Source organism: Rana temporaria, chromosome 4, assembly GCF_905171775.1.
Source record: "Rana temporaria chromosome 4, aRanTem1.1, whole genome shotgun sequence".
Lineage (NCBI taxonomy): Eukaryota > Metazoa > Chordata > Amphibia > Anura > Ranidae > Rana > Rana temporaria.
The window spans coordinates 317,412,754-317,431,119 of NC_053492.1; the positions used below are offsets into that span (position 1 = coordinate 317,412,754).

General features: G+C 42.0%; 1 protein-coding gene across 1 annotated transcript; it reads left to right on the plus strand.

The window, feature by feature from the left end:
• Positions 1–616: 616 nt before the first annotated feature.
• Positions 617–15,763, plus strand: CCR6 (C-C motif chemokine receptor 6). Its single transcript, XM_040350640.1, has 3 exons — positions 617–650; positions 5,762–5,811; positions 13,690–15,763. The coding sequence occupies exon 3, from the start codon at positions 13,715–13,717 to the stop codon at positions 14,807–14,809; it is 1,095 nt and encodes a 364-aa protein (XP_040206574.1). The 5' UTR covers positions 617–650; positions 5,762–5,811; positions 13,690–13,714; the 3' UTR covers positions 14,810–15,763.
• Positions 15,764–18,366: the final 2,603 nt, after the last annotated feature.

Consider the following 18,366-nt stretch of genomic DNA (forward strand, 5'->3'; position numbering starts at 1 on the left):
CATCTTCTTAGATCACTTGTTGGCCTCCAGTTATACTAATGCTTTCCCTTTTTTTATGTACTAGTACAGCTCCCAACGGCCTCATTGACATCCAAGTAATTTCATGCTCAAATCTCTGAAAACACCCAACATCCCATGGTTTTCAAATGTGCCAGTTCACACCTCAGATTAGTGTCTCTAGAAGCTTGAAAAAAGTACATGGACTTCTTTGGAACTACAAATTCTTCAAGCGTTTTTTGGCGTTTTTTGGTGTCTGAAAAAGAAAACACATGAACACTTGCAAAGAAAGAAAAACACAAACACACAAAACCACACATATTGTGCATTTACTAATAACTAGCTTTCCATTGGATAAAAATAAACTGTAGGAGTATGCCCATTAGATCAGAAATATGTAATTTCTCTCCTATGTCTAAAACGATATTATTAATTATAATGTTTTGACATGCAATTTTTCCCCATGCTGCATGTAAACTTATAACAGGTAAAAGACCAGTAATTAGAGATCACTGCCTTAAAAGGTTATATTTTTGCATGACACATGTCTTGCATTTTTACTCTAAGGAAGTTATAAATTGTAAAGTGGTTTCCTGCCCTATTTAATACAAATCACAATTGACAGGCGACACAACAGGAGACATCGGGGACAGGTGCAGTGACAAATTATACTTATATATCATGCTAATATATTGGCACAACATTATAACAATGTACATACTTATATTGATTTTTGCATATAAAGCGGCTGCTTGTCGGAATCTTTTCTATTAAATGTAAGGTATTACATTTGACAATTAATCTTGTTTGGTATATTATCTTCATAATTTATGGAAGTGATAGAATGTCCAGGACACCTGTGAATACACCTGTGAATACTGCATATAACAAGGTCATCGCTTAGGTGGAAGAGATGAACCCAGGAATTTAGTTTTCTCAACAAAATAAAGGAAAGTTACAAATCTGAGTTTTGGATGAACCCTTACAATTGTAACGTATATGTAACAGGTGTTCTGCTTTGTCCACAGTATTCTTTGAGTGAAAAAAAATGAGCAATACCTCACCAGCTTCTCATCCATAAAACATTCCTGTGATAGAGAAAATATTAGTCGTGCAAACAAAATTTAGCAATACCTCACCAGCTTTTCATCCATAAAACATTACTGTGAAAGAGAAAATATTAGTCGTGCAATCAAAATTTAGCAATACCTCACTAGCTTTTCAATTACAAAACATTACCGTGAAAGAGAAAATATTAGTCATGCAAACATGCAGGAAGAGAAGTGGTAGGCACAGGTAATGTAGGGCTACGTAGAGGTATTACAGAGAATGCCATTTTGTCACTAATGCAATGTGCAGTTGCTTGCAGCTATTAAAAAAAGCGAAGAGATCAAGATCAAGAAAGTCCTTCATTGAAAAGATAGTCCTCTATTCCGATGATGCATTGTTATTCTTAGTTGAAACTCGAAAACTATTCAACAGCTATATACGTTTTTATTTTTTTTTCTACTTTGGCATTTCTTTAGCTTGTTAATTCCGAGGGGGGAAACAATCAGTGTTTATGCCATTGGACCCTGCAGAAAGTCTTTTGAGGAAGGATGCAGTGAAGAGTTAACATTTAGATATTTAGTTATATACATTTTTCCTATACTGTCAGAACTTTTTATTTTTTTTAATTCCCTTGACCCCTGGTTAATTTAAAGTGCATGTCAAGCCAATGTTTTCTAGTTTTGGCTAGACTGATAAAGTTTAAGAACCCATGTCAGGTTTTTGCGAATATCTGATGGCGTGTACACACGACGAGAATTTTTTTTTTTTTTAAATTGGTCATTAAAATCGACCGTGTGTAGGCTCCAGAGCATTTTTCTCGTCGTGCAAAAATGGTCATAAAAAATTTAGAATATGCTCTAATTTTTCTTGTCGTTTTTCACACTGTTTCACGTTGTGAAAAATGATCGTGTGTAGGCTTTAACGACGGGAAAAAAGCACGCATGCTCAGAAGCAAGTTATGAGACGGGAGCACTCGTTCTGGTAAAACTAGCGTTTGTAATGGAGATAGCACATTCGTCACGTGTGTATGCAAGGCAGGCTTGACAAGAATCACGTCGAGAGAAACGTTGTTTTTTCCATGACATTAAAAACAGTCGTGTGTACGCGGCATAATACTCCGTTTGCAGGTCGGAGTTGGGCTGCAGTTTAGCCACCAACCTGAAAGTGGCTATGTGCCATTTCTTCAGCCTGGCAGATGGCCATTGCAGGCAAATTGTTCCCCTATTATAGGCTCCAGATGAACATTCCGGTCAGCCAAATTGACAAATAAGTGCTTAAATAGCATGGTCTGCATCAATATAAATGCTCACACTGTGGGAATAGGTCAAGCCTAGAGCCCCACTGGTTAGGGAGAAAGCAGTTTTAGGGAGAGGTACCTGACAAGGAGGGAAAGAGTAGGTTTCCCCTCACAGGGCTTTTTTGCCAGCTTCTTGGATTTTTCTCCCACCAGCAGCTGGTCAAATGCAAGGACTTTTGGGATCATAAGGTGACCCAGTAATCTGATACCTCCTCCAAGAAAAGTGCTCCTCAGAGCCGGTTCACACAGGGGCAACACGACTTTGTGCGTGACTTTGCAAGGCGACTTGGACATGACTTGAGCGTGAACTACAGCGCGACTTGGGGCGACTTGCAACGCGACTTGAAGTCGCCTCCAGGACAGGGGACTTTGCCAGTGGCTTACCATGAGGGGGAACTCCACGCCAAATTTTAAATAAAAAAACGGCATGGTTTCCCCCTCCAAGAGCATACCAGGCCCTTAGGTCTGATATGGATTTTAAGGGGAACCCCTACACCGAAAAAGCGGCGTGGGGGTTCCCCCAAAATCCATACCAGAGCCTTATGTGAGCACGCAGCCCAGCGGGTCAGGAAAGAGGGTGGGGACGAGCGAGCGCCTCCCCCCCAAACTGTACAAGGCCGCATGCCCTCAACATGTGGCCCCCCCACTCCAAAGCACCTTGTCCAAATGTTGATGAGGACAAGGGCCTCTTCCCGACACCTGACCATTGGTTGTTGGGGTCTGCGGGCGGGGGGCCCCCAGATCCCGGCGCCCCACCCTATGTGAATGAGTATGGGGTAAATCGTACCCCTACCCATTCACCTGGGGGAAAAATTGTCAAGGAAAAAACACATTAGGTTTTTAAAGCAATTTATTATCACTCGGTGACCCCACCCCTTATGATGTCACAGTTCCGCTGAAAGAAGATAGCGGAGGAGCCCGGCAGAAGAAGACGCCAGAGAGAGCGGAGGAAGAAGACCCCCGAAATCTGAAGAAGACCCCCGAAGCCGGAAGAAGACCCCCGAAGTCGGAAGAAGACCCCAGGAGCTGCCTAATAAATTACTTTAAAAACCTGTCTAGTGTGTTATTTTTCTTGACACTTTTTCCCCCAGGTGAATGGGTAGGGGTATGATGTACCCCATACTCATTCACATAGGGTGGGGGCCGGGATCTGGGGGCCCCCTTATTAAAGGGGGCTCCCAGATTCCGATAAGCCCCCCGCCCGCAGACCCCAACAACCAATGGCCTTACCCATCCATGTCATCATGTTTTATTTTGCAGAGAAATCACCTTTTTCACTGAATCCGCACTCCGCCTGCACCAGACATATGTGAACAATAGAAAGCAATGGTCTTCCACATGTCATGCGAATTGGATGCGATTTAAAACACATCCAATTTGCATATGTGTGAACCTAGCCTTATACATTGTTTAAGTACAGTAACTTCAGCTAGCATTGCTTTTGAATAGAAGGGAGAAGGATTTGAACACCTGTCAGGTGTTCTTATTCTTCCTTCTTTACACACTTCCTGTGTGGTCACCACCACTAATAAAGAGTACTTTTATAGTAAACTGGTCAAAAGTTAGAAGTTCAGGCTTGTTTTTTTCCCTTATTTCTGTGTTTCTGCTAGGTAAATTCTCCCCTCAATCAATGTTTTATTTATCTGATGCTTTCAAGGGTATAGGAGAGATCTGGGGACCATTATTTCTTTCACAAAGGGATGTTTTCATTTCTTGTGATAGGGATAAAAAACAAAAAACTAAAACAAAGGGACAGTGTAAAAAAATTAAAAAATAAATAATACAATTAATAATAAAAAAATAAAACTGCGTTTGAAAAAAATGCTGCACAAATACTGTGTGACATAAAAAAAATTGCAACGCCAAAATTATTTTATTCTTTAGGGTCAATGCTAAATCAAATATATAATGTTTAGGTGTTCCAGGGTAATTTTGTAGCAAAAAAATACATTTTGAATTGTAAACAAAAAAAGTAGTATCGGCTCCTCCGCTATCTTCTTCCAGCGGGACTGTGACATCATAAGGGGTGGGGTCACCGAGTGATAATAAATTGCTTTAAAAACCGGTCTAGTGTGTTTTTTCCTTGACAATTTTTCCCCCCAGGTGAATGGGTAGGGGTACGATTTACCCCATACTCATTACACACGACCGTTTTTTGGGATCGTGTGTGGGCTCCAGAGCATTTTTCACGACGTAAAAAATGGGCATTAAAAATTTCGAACATGCTTTAAATTTTCACGCGCATCCTCAGAAGCAAGTTATGAGACGGAAGCGCCCGTTCTGGTAAAACTAGCGTTCGTAATGGAGTAAGCACATTCATCACGCTGTAACAGACTGAAAAGCGCAAATCGTCTTTTACTAACACATAATCAGCTAAAGCAGACCAAAGGGTGGCGCTATCCGAATGGAACTTCCCCTTTATAGTGCCGTCATACCTGTTGTACGTCACCGCGCTTTGCTAGAGCATTTTTTTTTCACGATCGTGTGTAGGCAAGGTCGGTTTAACAATAATCGGGTTGAAAAAACGTTTTCTAGACCATTAAAAATGGTCATGTCTACGCGGCATTACAGTGGTTAATATTGGTCACAGAATTCACGGAAGTAAATGTGTGGGGATCTTCACAAAGTAAGTTTACAAACTAATAGCCCGATTCAGGTAGAGCGGCGCTTCTTTAGGTCGGCGCAGCACATCCCATTTGCACTACGCCGACGTAAGATAGTGAGGCAAGTACTGTATTCACAAAGCACTTGCCTCCTAAGTTACGTCGGCGTGGCGCAAATGGCCCGGCGTAACCCCGCCTAATTCAAATTAGGCAGGTAGAAGGCGTGCTCCATGTAAATTCGCCGTGACCCCATGTAAATGAGGGCCGTTGGTACGGCGCATGCTCAGAATCACGTCGCAAAGACTCCTTGCTTTCGACGTGAACGTAACCTACGCCCAGCCCCATTCACATACGCTTACGCAAACGACGTAAAATACGACGGCTGTTCCGTCGTCTATACCTTGCATGGGCTGCGCCATCTTTTTGGTGGTTAATCTTTATGCCGGAAAAACGCCTTACGTAAACAGCGTATCGGGCGCAAGTACATTCGTGAATAGGCGTATCTTGCTAATTTACATATTCTAGGTGTAAATCAGTGTACACGCCCCTAGCGGCCAGCGCAAATATGCAGCTAAGATACAACGGCGTAGGAGACTTACGCCGGTCGTATCATAGCAACAGAGAAGCATATCTCAGTTTGAGAATACACTTATAGATATGACAGCGCCGCATTCGGACTTACGACGGCGTATCTACTGATACGCCGTCGTAAGTCTTTCTGAATCTGGCTATTAAGTGACCATGTTATCTACTTTCTTCTACTAACAGTAATAAAAAGTCAGAAATTTATTTTTATTTTTTGTTTATTTTATAGATTATCGCTGCTTCAGAGCTTTACAGTGATTTACAGTTTCCAAATCCCAAGTAAGTGTTTCACAACCATTGCCTTACTCATTACTGAAACTAGTGGAGTTGGAATGGTGCAGATATTCATTTTCCCACAAGGCTGGATAGGGTGTCTAACAAATCCTGCACAATTATGTGGCTTCACCAAGTATACACTAAAGAACCTGTCTGTGGGATGGCTTTCTTTGACTCCCAGGCCGTCAAGGACAACTGGAAGTCCCTCCACTCACAGGTCAACATGTAAATCCCCCAAATCTTTTCAGAATGACATTGTGGGATACAATTTTATGGGGGGAAAACAAACATCAATTGCAGCCACTGTGCCCGTCAAACGCAGCTACTGTGCCCATCAATTGCCACCACTGTGCCATCAAACGCAGCCACTGTGCGTATCAAATGCAGCCACTGTGCCTATCAAACGCAGTCACTGTGCCCATCAAACGCAGCCACTGTGCCCATCAAACGCAGCCACTGTGCCCATCAAACGCAGCCACTGTGCCATCAATTGCTGCCACTGTGCCCATCAAACGCAGCCACTGTACCCATAAATTGCCACCACTGTGCCATAAAACACAGCTACTGTACCCTTCAATTGCTGACACTGTGCCCATCAATTGCTGACACTGTGCCCATTACCCGCTGCCACTGTGCAATCAAACGCAGCTACTGTGCCCATCACTTGCTGACACTGTGCCCATCAATTGCCAGTACTGTGCCCATTAATTTCTGCCAGTGTGTTCATCAATTGCTGCTACTGTGCCCCATCAATTGCTGCCAGTGTGCCCATCAATTGCCGCTACTGTGTCCATCAACTGCTGCCAGTGTGCCCATCAACTGCCACTACTGTGCCCATCCACTGTCGCTACTGTGCCCATCAACTTCTGCCAGTGTGCCCATCAACTGCTGCCAGTGTGCTCATCAACTGCCGCTACTGTGCCCATCAACTGCAGCTACAGTGCTCATCAACTGCCACTACTGTGCCCATCAACTGCCACTACTGTGCCAATCAACTGCTGCCAGTGTGCCTATTCCCAGTGTGCATCCCCTGCCCACCCAGCACTTACCTTGTCTAGATGGTGTGTCGGGTCATGGTGGCTGTGTACTCCATGCGTCTCGATCTCTTCTCCCGCTCCCTCTTCCCGTCCTCTGCTATGATTGGATGCCTGATAGGCAGCGTCCAATCACAGCACCTGTTGTTTCAGCCAATCAGGTGACAGGTAACACAGACCCGAGCACCTGATTGGCTGAGAGGTGGTTCAGTGTTAGGAAAGTGATTAATTTGCTTTCCTAACACACAGCTGAGTGAACAGCGAACGCCCAGCATGGTGCCCACTGTTTTGGCGTGGGGTGGCAGCGGTGACCATAGATGGATTCATGCAATGCACAAATCTATCTATGGTGATAGAGGGACAGCAGGAGAGAGGGGGCGGTGCCTGTGCGCCCTTTATGGACGCACCGCCAGTAGGCAGCTAGAGAACTGACCTTGGTGTGTTCTGTTTAGTGTGGTCAGTTTTTAATAGGAAAGCAAAGGGACTGGCAGGAACACCAGGGATTTCACATAAGGAAGCAATACAAAGCGAACAGGATACTTTCTCATAGTTGTACATGGTAAGTATGGCACATATCAGGAATATGACGTTTTGGGGAAACAAACACTTCAAAAATTAGTTCAGGACATTTTCTAGGTAATAGGCATAGGATTATAAAACAAATGGTGCAGCGACTCATACAAACAATCATATGCAAACAAAAATTATAAATTAACTCAATTATTTAAACAGTTATAATTGATCTCTGTGCACAAAAAAAAAAAAAACGTACCTCCCAACAGCCCTGGACTGTACAGCACTGTCCTGTCTTTTGAGCAGAGTCCTGCTGTCCTGTGTGCAGGGGCACCCAAAGTCCCCCACAGTCCCTGTCCCTGTATATTGTGCTCATAATGACAATGAATTTGTATGCATTTATTTACAAATTGCCACGCGATTTGCATGTGCATATGATCGGCGGCACATCATTTCTATATAAATGACTTCATAGGGTTTGCATATAAAAGAGTTAAAGTGGCTCCTTCATATCCAAAGCGGAGGAATACTACTCTTCCATTCCTGTCACATACACATCTCACTGCTGCTACAATTAAGCCTCGAACACACGGTACAATTGTTGGCCAACTGAGCGTCTGATTTTTGTCAAAAGGGCGTGTGCCAGGATCTTGTCTTGCATACTTATGGTACACAATTGTCGTGCCACATACTCAAACGTAGTGACGTACTACGAGGAATTTCAGCTCTTGAGCACCATCCTTTGGGCCCCTTTTGCTAATTTCATTGTTTGGTGAGAATTGATTGTACTTTTGATTTTTGCGTATTTGTACTTTTGATTTTTGTGTCGGATTTGTGTACTGAACATACGAAAATCAGACGTCAAACCGCTGTCTACCGAAAATTTACTAGCCTGTCATCCAACATTTGTTGGCCGAAAGTTGGACAACAATTGTGAAAAGGAGCGTCCAACGGTAAAATTTTAGGACAACAGTCTGTCAACAGACAATCCCCTGCCAACAGTTGTATCATGTAAGAGGCTATATTGTAAGACCTCCAGCAACTGGTGAGTGAGTTTAAATGAGAATTGTCCTATGCTGGAGTTGGTCTGTACTGTGGGGTCGTCAGGGGGTCTGTATTAAGGATCAATTTTGAGGAGGTGGTCTGTACTGAGGAGGTGGTCTGTATTGTGGGCCTGTACTAAGCAGGTGGCCTTTACTGAGGAGAGGAGGTGGTCTGTACTGAGGAGGTGGTCTTTTCTGGTGGTCTGTACTGAGGAGGGGGTCTGTATTGACAAGGTGGTCTGTACTGGGGTTGTGTACTAAGAAGGTGGCCTGTGCTGAGGAGGTGGTCTGTACTGGTGTCTGGACTAAGAAGGTGGTCTGCACTAAGGGTCTGTACTGAGGAGGTGGTCTATACAAGGGGTCTGTATTAAGGAGATGGTCTGCAGTGGGTGGTCTGTACTGAGGAGGTGGTCTGCACTGAGGAGAGGGCTTGCACTGGGAGTCTTACAGTTGGAGATTGGCCAGGGCTCCTCACATGAGCTTCCTGTCACTCCAGCTCCCGGCCCTGCTTATCTTCCAGAACATTCTCAATGGAAGCAGAGGAGGCGCCCGAGAACTGAAGCACAGGTGGCCACACCCACTGCTACACTAACCACTCCCTGCCCCCTGAAGCATAGGCCTGCCTAAATTTGCCTGCCTAAATTCACCTCTAGCACATTCCTATGGTAGAGGGTGCTGTATATTTATACAGTATATATATACACAGTATCTCACAAAAGTGAGTACACCCCTCACATATTTGTATATATTTTATTATACCTTTTCATGTGACAACACTGAAGAAATTATACTTTGCTACAATGTAAAGTAGAGAGTGTACAGCTTGTATAACAGTGTAAATTTGCTGTCCTTTCAAAATAACTCAACACAGCCATTAATGTCTAGACCACTGACCACTGACAACAAAAGTGAGTACGCCCCTAAATGAAAATGTCCAAATTGGGCCCAATTTCCCCTCTCCGATGTCATGTGACCTATTAGTGTTACAAGGTCTTAGGTGTGAATGGGTAGCAGGTTTGTTCAATTGTGTGTTATCCCTCTTACTCTCTCATACTTTTCACTGGAAGTTCAACATGGCTTCTCATGACAAAGAACTCTCTGCGGCTCTTAAAAAATAATTGTTGCTCTACATAAAGATGGCCTAGGATATTAGAAGATTACCAAGACCCTGAAACTGAGCTGCAGCACTGTGGCCAAGTCCATACAGTGGTTTAACAGGACAGGTTCCAATCAGAACAGGCCTCACCATGGTCGACCAAAGAAGTTGAGTGCATTTGCTCAACATCATATCCAGAGGTTGTCTTTGGGAAATAGACCTTAGACCTTTGAGTGCTGCCAGCTCTACCGCAGAGGTTGAAGGGGTGGGGGGTCAACATGTCAGTGCTCAAACCATACACCGCACACTGCATCAAATTGGTCTGGATGGCTTTTCTAAAGATGATGCACAAGAAAGCCCAGAAACAGTTTTCTGAAGACGAAGGACATGGATCACTGGAACCATGTCCTGTGTTCTGATGAGACCAAGATATACTTATTTGGTTCAGATGGTGTCAAGCGTGTGTGGTGGCAACCAGGTGAGGAGTCCAAAGACAAGTGTGTCTTGTCTACAGTCAAGCATGGTGGTGGGAGTGTCATGGTCTGGGGCTGCATGAGTGCTGCCGGCACTGGGGAGCTACAGTTCATTGAGGGAACCATGAATGCCAACATGTACTGTGACATACTGAAGCAGAGCATGATCCCCTCTCTTCAGAGACTGAGCCGCAGGGCAGTATTCCAACATGATAATGACCCAAACACACCTCCAAGACAACCACTGACTTGCTATAGAAGCTGAGGGTAAAGGTGATGGACTGGCCAAGCATGTCTCCAGACCAAAACCCTATTGAGCATTTGTGGGGCATCCTCAAATGTAAGGTGGAAGAGGGCAAGGTCTCTGAAGACACCAGCTTTGTGATGTCATCATGAAGGAATGGAAGAGGACTCCAGTGGCAACCTGTGAAGCTCTGGTAAACTCCATGCCCAAGAGGGTTAAGGCAGTGCTGGAAAAATAATGATGGCCACACAAATATTGACACTTTGGGCCAATTTTGGATATGTTTACTTAGGGGTGTACTCACTTTTGTTGTCAGCGGTTTAGACATTAATGGCTGTGTTGAGTTATTTTGAGGGGACAGAAAATTTACACTGTTATACAAACTGTACACTCACTAATTTACATTGTAGCAAAGTGTTGTCACATGAAAAGATATAATAAAATATTTACGAAACTGTGAGGGGTGTACACACTTTTGTGAGTTACTGTGGGTGTGTGTGTGTATATATATATATATATATATATATATATATATATATATATATACTGCTCAAAAAATCAAAGGAACACTTTTGAATCAAAACTCCTGAGATATTGATCTGGTCAGTTAAGTAGCAGAGGGGGAGGGGTGTATACAGAGGGGGTTGTTAATCAGTTTCAGCTGCTTTGCTGTTAATTGAAATTAACAAAAGTTCACTAGATGGGCAACAGTGAGACGACCTCCAAAACAGGAATGTTTTTTCAGGTGGAGGTGTCTGACATTTTTTTTCCCTACTCATCTTTTCTGACTGTTTTTCACTAGTTTTGCATTGGGCTAGGGTCAGTGTCACTACTGGTAGCACGAGGCGATAATTGGATCCTATAAAGGTTGCACAGGCAGTCCTCCAGGATGGCACATCTATATGTGTCATTGCCAGAAGGTTTGCCGTTTCTCCCAGCACAGTCTCAAGAGTATGGAGGAGATTCCAGGAGACAGGCAGTTACTCTAGGAGAGCTGGACAGAGCAGTAGAAGGTCCTTAACCCATCAGCAGGACTGGTATCTGCTCCTTTGTGCAAGGAGGAACAAGATGAGCACTGCCAGAGCCCTACAAAATGACCTCCAGCAGGCCACTGGTGTGAATGTCTCTGACCAAACAATCAGAAACAGACTTCATGGGGGTGGCCTGAGGGCCCAACATCCTCTAGTGTGCCCTGTGCTCACTGCCGGACACTGTGGAGCTCGATTGGCATTTTCCCTTGAACACCAGAATTGGCAGGTCCGCCACTGGTGTCCCATGCTTTTCACAGAAGAGAGCAGGTCCACCCTGAGCATATGTGACAGATGTGAAAGGGTCTGGAGTAGCCGCAGAGAACTTTATGCTGCCTGTAACATCGTTTAGCATGACCGGTTTGGTGGTGGGTCAGTGATGGTCTGGGGTGGCATATCAATGGAGGGACGCACAGACCTCTACAGGCTACACAATGGCACCCTGACTGCCATTAGGTATCGGGATGAAATCCTTGGATCCATTGTCAGACCTTACGGTGGTGCAGTAGGTCCTGGGTTCCTCCTGGTGCATGACAATGCCCAGCCTCATGTGGGAAGAGCATGCAGTCAGTTCCTGGAGGATGAAGAAATTGATACCATTAAATGGCCCCCACGCTCACCTGACCTAAATCCAAAATAACACCTCTGGGACATTATGTTTGGGTCCATCCGGTGCCACCTCAGTCTGTTCAGGAGCTCAGTGACACTCTGGTCCAGATCTGGGAGGAAATACCCCAGGACACAATCCGTCGTCTTATTAGGAGCATGCCCTGATGTTGTCAGGCATGCATACAAGCACTTGGGGGCCATACAAACTACTGAGGACCATTTTGAGTTGTTGCAATGAAATTTCAGCAAAATGAACTAGCTTGCTGCATAATTTTTTCACTTTGATTTTCGAGGTGTCTTTGAATTCAGCCCTCTGTAGGTGGATAATTTTCATTTCCATCAAATGATGTGCCATCCTTTCATTCCTAACACATTACCCAGTCCATATCAGTATAGATATCCAGCATGAGATTTTTGCCCCGTTGAGATCTGATATGTTTTCAAAGTGTTCCTTTAATTTTTTTGAGCAGTGTATATATATGGGCATATGACTGAATAGTTAAATAAAGCAAATCATAAACTGCCTGGTGCATCCATAGATCATGGCAGGTAAGACAACAAAAAACATGCATAGATGCACATGATCCACAGACCTTTTGAATATATCCCACTGGGTGAGGTGACCAGGGTGAACACAACCTGCGGACATATTAGTTATTCTGTGGTTGGTCCAGTGTGTGTTTACAACTTGGATAAGAAAGTCTCAAATTGTCAATATGTTACATGGTTGTTAAGTTACCACCACTAGTTTATATCCATATTTAATATTTATACAATATAAGATACATCATACTTTATTATAAAAGCACATAAAGTGTATATATAATTGAATAATACAAATTGGAATATAAACATTGAAAAAATTAATTAAGCAGCTTCATACACACACACACACACTAATCTCTGTCCATAGCACAGAACACAGAACCACCCATACAATACATCATTATTGTAATGTAAACTGAATGGTGTGCCCCAAAATACAAAAATTGCTGTTTTTCTACCTTTATTTTGAGTTATTTATTGTCTGTAGAATAAATCTCATTTGAAAAAAAAGGGCAAAGTGCCTGGAAACGCATCATGCACACCCCCTATCCTGACATCCACCAGGCATTTTGACAGCTGTCATCCTCATGTGTCATCCTTGTGTGCAGCCTAGAACCCCGCCGCTAATATCCATACTTTGAGCTGGCCTGGCTCCCTGTCATCCTTGGTCTTTGTTTGATCAATGATGCCTATATCCTCACACTTATTAAAGCTGCTTGGTCTCAGGTGTTTCCTATCATGCTAACTTCAATGTAAAGCCCTTTTCACACCGAGGTGCTTGGAAACTGCCCATAAAATGCCAGGTGTGGTGCTTTTGTGGTGTTAGCGGTGCTTTTTTCTTGAAGGTCACGTGACTCAAAAGAACCATTTTGAGGCATTTTTCGTGTGATTTTCTGGCGCTTTTGAGGAGCTTCATATTCATTTCAATTGAGAGGGGCATTTTTTCACCGCCCTGCCAGCGCACTGCCCCAGTGTGAAAACATTCATTGATTTGGAAATAGGTTTTCAGGAGCTTTTCAGGTGCTTTTAGTAGCACAAACGTACCTCAGTGTGAAAGGTGTCTAATTGTGCTACTTATTTTCATAAAGTTTTTTATTTGATGCTGACCTCAGTGCCCTGCTGTTCATTTTCTTCTACATTGAGGTGTGCCGGCATACTAGTATTTTTCGAAAACATGCAACGTGGGTGCTACTTTACCTGTACATTAGGGATGAAACAATAAATGTTTTCGTAGAGCTAAAATAGATGTCAAAATTTTGATTACATTGTCTTTTTTTTTTCTTTTTTTTCCATAGGTGCAGGATACGTACCCTGAAAAATATGACAGACTTTATTCCAACAACAGATTCCGGTTACTATGATGTTTATCAAGATGATGAAGATGGCACATTTTGCCAAAAGGGCAGTGTCAGAGATTCACTGAAAATCTTTGGACCTATTGCCTTGTCTCTTATATTTATTTTTGGGCTGGTGGGTAACATACTGGTTGTTGTGACCTTCAGTTGCTACAAGAAAAGTAAGACTATGACAGACATCTTTCTTTTAAACATGGCAATAGCAGACTTACTGTTTATATTTACTCTTCCATTCTGGGCTGTGTATTTGGAAAAAAACGAATGGATTTTCGGGGATGTTATGTGCAAACTAACTAAAAGCATCTACACAATTAATTTCAACTGCAGCATGCTGTTATTAGCTTGTGTGGGTATTGACCGATATGTGGCCATTGTGCAGGTTACAAAGTCGTTTCGAATCAGAAACATTGCACTGAATCATAAAGGAGTGATCTGCTTGGCAGTTTGGATTGTAGCGGCTTGCCTCTCCATCATAACATGTATATTCAGTAAGACTTACGAATTCGGAAACAATCAGTTCATAGTTTGTGACGCACAATACCCAGCTGACTTATCAGCATCCAATTGGAAATTTGCAGTTATAGCTGTAGAAATTGGTACAGGCTTTTTAATCCCCTTTATTGTTATGCTATTTTGCTATGCATGTATCATTAAAACATTACTGCAAGCAAAAAACTCCCAAAGATACAAGGCAATCCAAGTAATTGTGACTGTAATGATTGTGTTTCTAGTCTGCCAGGTCCCCTACAATGTGTCACTTTTGGTAAAAGCAATTAATTTGTTGCAGAGATATAACGGTTCGTGTTCTATATCATTAGAGTATGCACTCCAAAGCACAAGATTGCTAGCCTTTTTTCACTGTTGTCTGAATCCCGTCATTTATGCCTTTATTGGTGTAAAATTCCGAAATTATTTTGTGAAAGTAGTGCAAAACGTGTGCTTTTTTCATAAGTTTCCCCTGTCTAGAACACGGAGCTCCAGGTTGTTCTCTGATATGTACACATCAAGAAGGACAAGTGAGATATTCCCAAGTGATGGTGGTTCATCTTTCACGGTATAGGACACAAGCAGAAATCATGTGATGGCATATATTCCCTGTTCACATATAATATAAAACATCACAATAACCAAGAAGTACTGTACAGAAATTGCATTTCTTGTTGTAGCTTCCCATGAAAACCATAGCATGCTGGATTTTTGGGGGATTTTTATGTATGCTGAATATGGAAGAAGCAAACATTGTTGCACAAAACATGTTGCCGTAAAATGAAATGCCTAAAGGTCGAAACTTTTTGACTTTTAGTTTTATAAAAAGTGGGGTACAGATAGACTTGCCTTTAATCGCATTGGAGAGATTTGCCCTCATTTCTTAAGACAGGAAGTGAAAAGAACTCCCTCCAATAGTGACACAGACTAAAACAAAACACGTATTTCTTAGTAAAATAGAAATAGGGTTGAAAACCTTTTACAACTTATTGTTACTGATCGTTTCTTCCTGTCTCAATGACAACTGCTTCCCTCACTTCTTGCTATGTCATCACGTTGTCAAAAGGATTGGAGCTGAGGTAAAATCTCTTTAACAAGGCCAAACATTGCAATACAAATCTGACACATCCTCCTTCCACACACAAACAATCAAACTACAAAAAAAGGGGAGGGTGGTCACTATTTTTATTAATTTTCTCCTGTTCATTCAACAGCAAAAGCAGTACCCACATCTTTCACCCAAAGTTCAAATATAATTTTTCTGATATATTAGCATTCATGGTGTGTTTTGGGTCACCCCGCTGGCTGCAAACTCTAAAAATGTATTCCACAGTTTTTTGGGGGGTGTTAAGGGGTAGGTAGCAAGGAATTACTTTTAGCTCTTGTCAGAAACTACCTACATTAGCTAAACGCCATCCATTATTTCAATCATGTGTCAGTCATCATACTTGCAACATGTTAAAATGCCACAATATCGTGTTCACTTTCCAAATCTTCACACAGCATTTCCAGGCTGCTGTAAAAAAAATAAGACCACTCAGAAGAATGCAGATTAAATGAGTTATTTCACTTAAATACAGCAAACATATGATGGATGTAGTGAGCAAAGGAATGATTTACTAAAACTGGAGCATTAAGAATTTGGTGCAGCTGTGCATGGTAGCAAATCAACTTCTACCTTCAGCTTGTTCAATAATGATTTGACAGTAAGCCCAGGTTCACACTGGGTACGATTTCCTTCAATTTGAGATGCGATTTCACATGTGAAATCGCATCTCAAATCGGCGGCATTTGCCGGCAATTGTCGGCAATGACACCGTCCTAATCGGTGCGACGCCGCATCTGCGGCGCTGCACCGATTTCAAAAAGTAGTTCCTGTACTACTTTTTGCGATTTCTGGCCGCGATTTACATTGACATCTGTGCAGAAACCTGCACAGATGTCTCTTAAATCGCCGCCGAAATCGGGACTGCCGGCGGGAGTGAAATCGTGCGAGTTCAGCTGAACTCGCACGGCTTCACTCCCCGCAGCCCAGTGTGAACCAGGGCTAAAACCTGGAAGCTGATTGGTTTCTATACAGAGCTGCTCTAGATTTTGCACACTCCAGTTTTAGTAAATCCCCCCCCCCCCCAAGAGCTGTCTATCCTTTCTCTTATGGACAAGAACAATCGTTCATGCACTTTCTCCCCATGTTTTTAACACCTATAGCAGCTTTATGCACCCTCTTGGCAATATAGCATAAATGAATAATAGTATGTCTAGCTGCTTGGCATCTTAACAGTAGGGTATGAGCAAAATTGATTAACCAATATTTTGTTATAACAGTGAAATGCATTATAGTCAATGGAGAACGCAAAATTACTGTGCATTTAAGATGAAAACAACAGCCGCATCATCAATAGGTCGTTGCTTTAGTTCTTTATTACAAGTGTATTATTTGTAAATGTTTTATAAATTAAGAAATGTTTTTGTTTTTAATAAAAACATTTTTTTTAAAACAGCAACCTAGAAAATGTGGATGTGTTTTAAACATAGAAGAATAATATATACCAAAAAAATCAGTGGAAAAAAACATTGTGCACACAATTTTTACATTTTTCATGCAGGAGTTTGGACTATGCAAAAACAGAAGCACGAGCCCTGTGTTAAAAAATGGAAATGCTGCTCTATCCTCTTTTTTTCTTTGATGGTTTAAAATACTAGACATGTGCATTCGTTTTCGTCCGAATGCATTTTTGTCCGAATTTCAGGTATTTTTGTTATCGTTTTAACAAACGAAAATGATTGTGCAGAATCCGAAAGATCCGACATAAAAGAATGCTTCAGTTTCGTTTTCGTTGCTACAACAGTTCGATATAAAAAGGAGATTCGACATGTCGCTGACAATAGCAATCTGTGTCTATCAAACCTGTGGTTGAATGTGCCTAACCTTAACTCTATTAGTCCAAGATTATTCTAGAGAGGAAAGATTCGACATAGAGAGAAAAGATTCTACATTATAGAGACAGTGTTGGGGTAGACCATTCGACATGAACAATGAAGATTCAACGAAGCAGCGAAAAATATACAAACGTTGAATCTGTCATTAAAGGCTTATGGTGTCTGTCGAAAGTTCTAAGAAGATTTGACAGAGCGGCTAAACTGTACGACGACGCAATCGTACATTTCCGGTCAAATGCTCGGCCCAAAGGCTATAGATATAATTTGAATGTTGGTTGACTAGTAATAATAATTAGTAAAAACAATTATTACTAGTCATACAACATTAGAATTCTTCTATAGCTTGTAGGCAGAACATTCGACCGGAAATGTACAATTGCGGCGTTGTACAGTTTAGCTGCTCCGTCGAATCTTCTTAGAACATTCGACAGACACTTCAATGACAGATTTGACCCTAATTAATTTGGATTTTCGGACAAATGCATTTTTTAACAAAACAAAATAAATAAAAACTATTTTGGGAGTAACTAAATAAATGTATTTTTCGGATGAAAACAAAATTCCGAAACAAAATATTTCAGTGTGCACATGTCTATAAAATACCTCAAATAAAAGAATACACCTGTATTTATGGTTGGGGGCATTCATTTTTATATTTTGATTTTATTAACCACATCATGCATGACTGATTATGATATGCTCATGCATGATGTCCTTACAAAATGACCAACCCTCCCCTTTATCCTTTTCTTGTAATTTTTAAACATAAAAGAAACCACCTCTGGAGGGAGTCTGAAAATGTGGAACAGACTCCCTCCAGAGGTGGTTCTGGCCAGCTCAGTAGATTGCTTTAAGAAAGGCCTGGATTCTTTCCTAAATGTACAGAATATAACTGAGTACTAAGATTTGTAGGTAAAGTTGATCCAGGGTAAATCCGATTGCCTCTCGGGGGATCAGGAAGGAATTTTTTCCCCTGCTGTAGCAAATTGGATCATGCTCTGCTGGGGTTTTTTGCCTTCCTCTGGATCAACTGTGGGTATGGAGTTGGGTGTATAGGATTTTACTGTGTTTTTTATTTTGTTTTTTTATTTTTTGTGGTTGAACTGGATGGACTTGTGTCTTTTTTCAACCTGACTAACTATGTAACTATGTAACTATGCATGACTGATTATGATATGCTCATGCATGATG

What these genes read in the sequence shown, in the direction of transcription:
- CCR6 (XM_040350640.1), top strand. Translation starts at nt 13,715, where the DNA reads ATGACAGACTTTATTCCAACAACAGATTCCGGTTACTATGATGTTTAT.